Source organism: Fukomys damarensis, unplaced genomic scaffold (genome assembly GCF_012274545.1).
Source record: "Fukomys damarensis isolate Sample0158 unplaced genomic scaffold, DMR_v1.0_HiC HiC_scaffold_12, whole genome shotgun sequence".
NCBI lineage: Eukaryota > Metazoa > Chordata > Mammalia > Rodentia > Bathyergidae > Fukomys > Fukomys damarensis.
The window spans coordinates 53,336,130-53,343,758 of NW_022900924.1; the positions used below are offsets into that span (position 1 = coordinate 53,336,130).

At 50.9% G+C, this 7,629-nt stretch overlaps 1 protein-coding gene across 1 annotated transcript; it reads right to left on the reverse strand.

The window, feature by feature from the left end:
- Nucleotides 1-30: 30 nt before the first annotated feature.
- LOC104862506 (5-hydroxytryptamine receptor 3E) lies at nucleotides 31-6,821 on the reverse strand. Its single transcript, XM_033762700.1, is given in 8 exon segments — nucleotides 31-414; nucleotides 769-827; nucleotides 1,160-1,370; nucleotides 1,415-1,524; nucleotides 1,527-1,588; nucleotides 4,299-4,528; nucleotides 4,530-4,656; nucleotides 6,766-6,821. Coding segments are annotated over 8 exon segments (1,161 nt in total). The 3' UTR covers nucleotides 31-108.
- Nucleotides 6,822-7,629: the final 808 nt, after the last annotated feature.

The window sequence follows — 7,629 nt, forward strand, 5'->3', positions numbered from 1 at the left end:
GACACCGGGCGAAGCCGGTGGCCAGGGTTTCCCTCAGGAGCCCTTCCCGCCTTCGGGGAGCCCGGCCGCCCCGCTCTGGAAAGTGGCTCCGAAGGGGAGAAAGTTTCATCAGGAGCGGGAAGACTCGGAGCCCAGCAGCAGGGCCATGCTGAAGGGGGCCCGATTTGCGTTTTCTGCCGGTAAGGAGAAGCTGCGGGCGTCGATGGCCCCCGGGAAGCCGCTGGGCCAGAGGAGGTGTCCGCAGAGAGCCGGGCCCGCGTCTGATGCCACCGGTGGGGAGGAGAGGAAGGGGATCAACGTGGGGTACGGAGGAAACCCCAGGCCCACGACTGCCAGTGCTGTCTCTGTGTTTTCCCAGGGTCGGCTGTCACCCGGGCTCTGGCGTGGTAGGGAGCGCAGAATCTTAACCTGGTGCTGAACCCGGGGGTGGGCAGTTAACTGGCCCCATCAAAGCTGGGCGCTACCTGCTGTCTGGAGATTCCAGGCAAGGGTAGAAGCGAGGAAGGAAGCCGAAAGCAAGGACCTCCGAGCTCGCGTAGAACACGATCTGATCATGCAGGGCGTGGCCTTGTGATGCCCAGGAGCTCCCGTTCCCCGGGGACCGGAACGATGGATGTTCCGGGATGCCGCTGCCCCTTCTCACGCTTCCTTCTCCGTGCCCAGCATCGAGTTATCCTCTGAAAGCAAGAACCATCCAGATCATTCTCCAAGGACACAGCTTGGAAAACTGGGGGCTCAACCGCACTGTTTCTACTCTTTCACAGGTACGTTGGCGTATCTGCTGTACGCAGAGTTGGGGATGGCAATGAAGAAGATAGATTTGGATCCTTTGTGGAACATATTTAAGCGTCCATGGGGCCTCACTCTGCTCCACTATGCTTCTCCGTCACTGTTTACTTAATGTTTCTTTATATTTTGTTTTAGTTTTTGTTTGAGACAGGGTCTCCCTATGCAGTTGAGACTGACCTGGAACTCACTATGTAGCCCATGTTGCTTTCGAACTCACAGTGATCCTCCTGCCTCAGCCTCCCGAGTGCTGGGATTACAGGCGTGTGCCACCACGCCCGGCTATATTTTGTTTTCTATTACTTTGTTAGCTGCTCACATTAGTGGTCTTCCTCCCCTTGGTGGGGCCAGGGACCCCATGTCTGTGACTCACCTGTGTACAGGCGTGAGCGGAAGGTGAGTGTGCAATTTTGCTGGTCGAAGGGGAAGTAGAAGATGTCCAGGTCGCAGAGACTGGCCACCTTCATGGGTTTCTTATACCTGATGCGACCTTCATTACTTACAAACGCTGTGAGGTCTCTGGGGGTTTCCGCCTCCTCCGAGCTACAGGAGAGAGGAAGTGGGAGGCTGGTGCTGTTATTTTTCTTACTGGGGGGGTTGTTTCTTTGCCATCTAAGACCACTTCTACCCTACTGGTACTAGGAGATGAGGTTTCCCTCTGGTTCTCCACAGCCCTTAATACGCACAACTCAGCGATGAAAACATCTGGGAGCCACAGGTTCCTGGCCGACACGGTCCCCCCGTGATACCCTCACACTCCTTGGGGCTCGAGCAGATCAGGGGTTGTCCTAGACCTAGAGCCCTGGGGGTAGACAGGCGAGAGTTCGAGACACATCAGGGTTGTTTTCTCCTGCCCTTTGCCTTTTCTTTTCTTTAGAAGTCATGAATATTTCAAGAAAATGGAAAAGTCCATAAAATAACCTAATAAACATCTGTGAAACTACCACCCAAACTTTGTGGAGTCTCAATATTTTGATATATTTGCTCTTTCTTCCAAGAAATCAGAATAACTAAAATTTAACCTCTCTGGGGCTGGGGATTTAGCTCAGTGGTTCTGCCGCCTGCTTCTCAAGCGTAAGGCCCCAAGTTCAATCCCTGGTACCAAACAAAACAAAACCAAACGAAAACAAAACATTCAACCTCTCTGTATGTATTTCTTGATAGAACGTGATGTCTCTGCTAGGGCTGGGGGTGTGGCTCAGCCGAAGGGCACTTGCCTGGCACACACAAGGCTGTGGGTCCAGTCCTCAGCACCACAAAACAAAACAAACCCACGAATCCGGTCCCTTTGCTTTAGCACTTCAGTGGGAAATCACTGACAACCGAGGACGACCACTCCTTTTTGCAGTAGGAATGAGAGTCGGAGCCGAACAATCTGTAACTCAGCCTCTCTCAGCTGGAAATTCCTTAATGTGAAATGAGAGTGGCGTGGGTGTCAGATGGGATCGAGTGCGTGGAGGATCGTGCAAACTGTAGAGTTTGGGGCGGTCTAGCAAAGTCTTAAGTGTCTTCCGAGGGCCTTCCACCACCCTTTATAGAAAGGAGACTTTGAACAAGCCTTTGGTTCTTGGAAAAAAAGAGTCCAAAAGAGTCCTAGGGTTCTCCTTTCCATGCCTGGCTACCCTCTCTGAAAAGTGTTAGCAAGGATTGTCAGCAGGCTGGGACAGCTGGTCACCTAGGCAGAGCCTGAGATCCAGTACATTTCTTAGGGCTCGAACCCAGGGATTATTTTGTTTATTTGTTTTTTGAGACAGGGTCTCACTCTGTCATTCAGGCAGGCCTTGAACTCACTGTGTAGCCCAGGCTGGCCTCAAATGTGTGGTGATTCTCCTGCGTCAGCCTCCCAAGTGCTAGGATTGCAGGGGTGCGCCATCATGCCTGGCTTTCCAGTGCATTTCTTTTCTTTTCTTTTTGTTTTTTGTTTTTGTTTTTGTTTTTTTGAGACAGGGTCTCACCATGTAGTTCAGACTGCTCTGGAACTCACTATGTAGCCCAGGCTGGTCTCAAACTCACTGCGATCCTCCTGTGTCAGCCTCCTGAGTGCTGGGATGACAGGCGTGCGCCACCACGCCCGGCTTCCAGTGCGTTTTCTAACAGTGCTTTTCCAGGTGGCACAATGGGCCAGTGCTGTCGAATTCGGAAATGAGAGTTTGGGATTGTTACCATCTTTCCCAGCTTCTTCCTTCCCTCCACTCAGGCTTTTCAAGTTGGAAATTTAATTAATTTAGCTTCATTTTCCACCCTCCCACTTTGTTTTTTAATCCATTCCCTTAAAATGTAAAATTTCCATTGAGTCATGCACTGGCTACATTCCATAGGTTTTTATACGTAGTGCTGTTCATTTCTAAATAGTGCAAAACTTCTATTGAGTTGTTTTATTTTCTCCTTGGTGCAAAGCATTTGGAAGTTTAATTTTAAATTCTTAAGACACAAGGTTTTCTTGGTTGGGCAACTGTCCTTTTGCAGTTTGTTTCTCTTGGCTTATAGTCAGAGAATGTGATCTAGATAACTTTTTTCAACTTTTTTCTTCCATTTTTGTGGCTTTTGTTTGTTTTGTTTTGCTTTGTGCGACAGAATCTCACTACGTAGCCTAAGGTGGCCTCAAACTCATGATCCTCCTGCCTCAGCCTCCTCAGTAGTTGGGTTTACAGGTTTGTACCACTGTGCCAAGCCCTATTTGATTTTTAAAAGCAACATGGAAGCTTGTCACCGTTACTACAGGTTTTTCAGTTTCTCCTTCCTGTGTTCCAAAACTATATTGTTGGGTGCGTAAAAGGTCACAGTTACTGTATCCTTGTTTACAGTCTTTTCCAAGTCCACTGACGGGAGAGAATAAAGTGTTGACCATACCATTTCCAGCTGCAGGAATGAGGTCACGAGCTGCAGCTGTTCATCCTGCCAAAAAAATTTCCTGCTTTTACCAAGCTGCCTGTAACATGTGTATTGACTCCCCACCCTACACTACTCCCTATTTTTGTTTATTAATCCCCCAGGAATATAAAGGCAATGCTATGATCAAGGCCAATCTATCTATCTATCTATATATAATCACATATAATACATATAATACAGGTATATGTATATATTATATACATGTATTTTTTTGAGGCAGGGTCTTGCTACGTAGTTCATCCTGGCCTTGAGCTCACTGTGTAGCCCAGGCTGGCCTCCAGTTTGCAGTGATCCTCCTGCCTCAGCCTCCGGAGTGCTGGGATGACGGGCATGTGCCACCACGCCTGGCAAGGCCAATATTACAAGTCAAGGACAAAAAAGCTTGATAAACATAAATCTATTAGGCTGTGGGCAGGAAAGTCCCTGGCTGACTAGAGTAAGGTAGTGTTTTTTAAGCCTTGGCCCATCTTGGAATAAACTGAGGAGCCAAAAAATATGGAGATCTGGACCTGCGGGGAGGGTGGTGGACCCCAGACACTGGGTGAGGAGAAGACATTCTCCTCCTCATGCTGCTGGGTCTCAGCCTGATGAGGGAGGGGCAGAGTTTTTGTTGTTGTTGCGTTGTGTTGTGTTTCGTTTTGTTTTGAGATTCTCTCTGCAAGCGAGAAGCCACATAACAGCGGGTGAAAGGCTTTGGGTTTAGTTTGCCAGAGGCTGGGAAAACATGAAGGACACCAAGGGGGACGGAAGGGTCACCGTCACTCAGCACATCTAGGATGGCACTTACCGTGAAGGAGATGTTGGCTGGGACAGGGACGGCGAGGCTGATGTCGGGGTGGAAGGGCCTCTCCGTTCAGCACTGAGTCCACAACAGCTGGCTCTGCCCCATGCTGGCCCAACCCCGAGCGGTGGACGGTGACAGAACGGCCTTGCCCTGCGGTGGTGGACCGCCGGCGTGTGAGGGCACAGGCGGCTAAGCTAGCCAGCAGTACAGAGTCAGAGAGGGACGGGGTCCTCAAGAAAGAAAGACGCCTGAATTGTGGCTGAGGGCTCATCTGCGGAAGGCCAGGCCTGGAGATGGAGAAGCAGGGGCCAGGCTTGCACGCCTCCCTCAGGGATGAAGCAATGTTAACTAAGGGCTGTACTTGTGAACCTGCGGGTTGAGGGTAGTTTGACCCACACTACACACACTGTGACTTTGCTGTATAAATGACCCCTCGGTGGCCGCACCACTGGGAACCCTTCCTAGAAATCCAGGAGCTCTTCTTCTCCTTACTTCCAATAAAGCTCTCCTGACTTGTTGCTTTGGCTTGCAGGTTCCCTCCTTGGTGCCGTGAGACCTCAGACTCGGCGCATTTGCCGTTGAGCGGGTCCGGAGTGACGTTTCTCCTCTTCACACGGCAGGGCCCGGGACGAGCTCCGGTTGGGCGCGTTGAGCGCTTTAAACAGATGACTTCCTTTCACCCTCCCAACCCCCTGTTAGAGGTGGTTTAAAAACATAACTTTATAACGTGTTCTATTTCCAATTTTTATATGTCAGTGCTACACGTACCTGCAGTTGCTTTTTAAAAACAATACTTTAAGAAATATTTAACTGATTCTTATCGGATTGAACGTGACACTTTAATACTTGTATACATGTGATGATCGGGTCGGGGTAAAGGCATATCTGTCGCTCCAGACATTCATTATTGCTTCTTCATGTTGGGAACGTTCAAAATCCTCTCCACTGGCTATTACGAATATACAACTAATTGTTATCTTACTGGGCTACAGAACATTAGAAGTCATCCCTCTGGAGCCGTTGCGTCCCATCCCCATTAACCACCCTCTCGGTCCCTCCTCCACCTCCTCTCAGCCCTGGTAACCAGTACTCCGTCCCCTACCTCATGAGAAGGTAAACACTATTTTTATTCTCACATAATAAATGAGTTCACACCAGGTGCCAGAGGAGGTAACTTCCCAAGGCCAGAGAGAAAGAGGTGGAGGCTGGGCCTGGTGTGCGTTGGGTTTGTCTGCAACCGGGCTGTTTTTGCCCCATGAGGAGACCAATGCAGGAGGGGCTGCTGGGTGAGGCCCAGGCACTGGGCACTTTCTGCTAGGGCCAAGGGGATGGGCCGGGCTGGAAGGCAAATAACAGAAACTCTGGTGAGCTGAGTGAGGCCATCGGCCGAATACTTCCTCTCTGGGCTTTGGATGCCCAAATTCGTATGCAAACCGAGCCCTGGGGCAGTGACGGGCGTCAGATGGGGTCAGAGTCCCAGAACCCCAAAGAGGACACATCTGTTTTCACCCGGACTGACCCTACCTTCCGGCTTCCCTTCTTTGCTGCTCAAACCTCCTATCAGCTTTCTCAAGGTTTTTGAGGTACTGCCTGCTCCCCGGCTCTGAAGAATAAAGGTTCCAATATTTCTACCATCAGGAGCTTGTTAGAGGAGCGACAACCTGGACAACCTGAGAGAGATGGCTGGTCCCTGCCAAGGACACCGGGCCTTATCCACTCCCAAAGTCACCGGGCTCTCCATTCGGACAGATCCACACGTCTTCCGTGAGCAGCAGATACTTGCCACTCAGTCTCTGCGAGTGCCAGAGAAGCATTGTGTCCCTAGTTCCTAGGCCAGGTGTCCCTGTGGTGACCTTCCAGGCCACCTTTGGTTTAGCCGCCCTCTGTGCTCCCTTATCAAGAAGTCATGAGATCCCCTAAGGGCAGGGACACCTATCAAAAGCAGGCGCTGGAGCCGCACGCCTGTGATCCCAGCACTTGGGAGGCTGAGGCAGGAGGATCGCTGTGAGTTCCAGACCAGCCTGGGCTACATAGTGAGTTCCAGCTCAGTCTCAACTACACAGTTGAGACCCCTGTCTCAAAAAAACAAAACAAAATTTTAAAAAAGCAAGCACCAGGTGACACCCGCCCCCCAGTTGAATCTCCACGACCCTGCAGGGTGAGTCCTATTTTACATAGGAGAAACAGGCTTGGAGAGTTAAGACACTCACTGAGGTCCCGTGCCTAGCAAAGTGAAGGACCAAGATTCCAACCCGGATCCTTCTGTCTCCAAATCCCAAATTCTTTCTACTATACCGTGTTACCTTGCCCGAAGAGGAGCCCCCTCTGCCGTCACCCTCCGCACGCTGGCCCCTGGCATCTTACTCCAGAGCATCTGGATCTAGCAGGCCCACGGGACAGTTATAGCTAAAGTAGGTGGGCTCGTGGCTGCAGTGGGGCGGCCGTCACAGTGTAGGGAGAATTCCACGGCCGGGTGGAAAGGCAGACAGGCACAGGGGCTTAAGTGGCAGAGAAGACGCCTGTGGAGGACACGGGGCGGGGGAGAGCAGCGCTCTCATGCGAGGATTTCCTACTTTTCAGAAAAGGAAAGCCTTGAGCACCACGATAACACAGTACCATCATGAAACAACCCTGCCCCCCTCAGACAATCTCTAGGACTTGGAAATTTGAAGAAATTACTCGGTGACCTATCGGAGGGACTCCGTCCCCTGTCGTTGCGCCCTTCTTACTTTGAAGCAGAAGACGGAGAACAAGGTAGAAGGGAAGTCTCTCCCTGCGGAGCAGGCTTCCCCACCTTCTCTTTCTAAATTATCTCTGTGCCTGTACCAGGGCCAGGGTTGAAGGCACACGGGCCACACCCGGAGCCCGACTTCCAATTCTCATGGGCTGGCTGACCGCTGACAGTTGTGGCCTCTCAGAAACCTCTCGGAAAGGAGTGTCCTCGGAGTCTGGTTCTTGCCTCTGCTTGTGGGTCAATTTGCTCTTTTTAGACTTTCTTGGAGTCTTAGCTACTTCACTGTGGTGTGTTTGGTTACAGATGATGTGCGGTGATTGCTTTTTTTGTTGTTTTGTTTTTTGGGTTTTTTTTGGTACCGGAGATTGAACTCAGGGCCTTGTGCTTGTGAGGCAGGCAGCAGCACCACTGAGCTAAACCCCAGGCCTAAAAT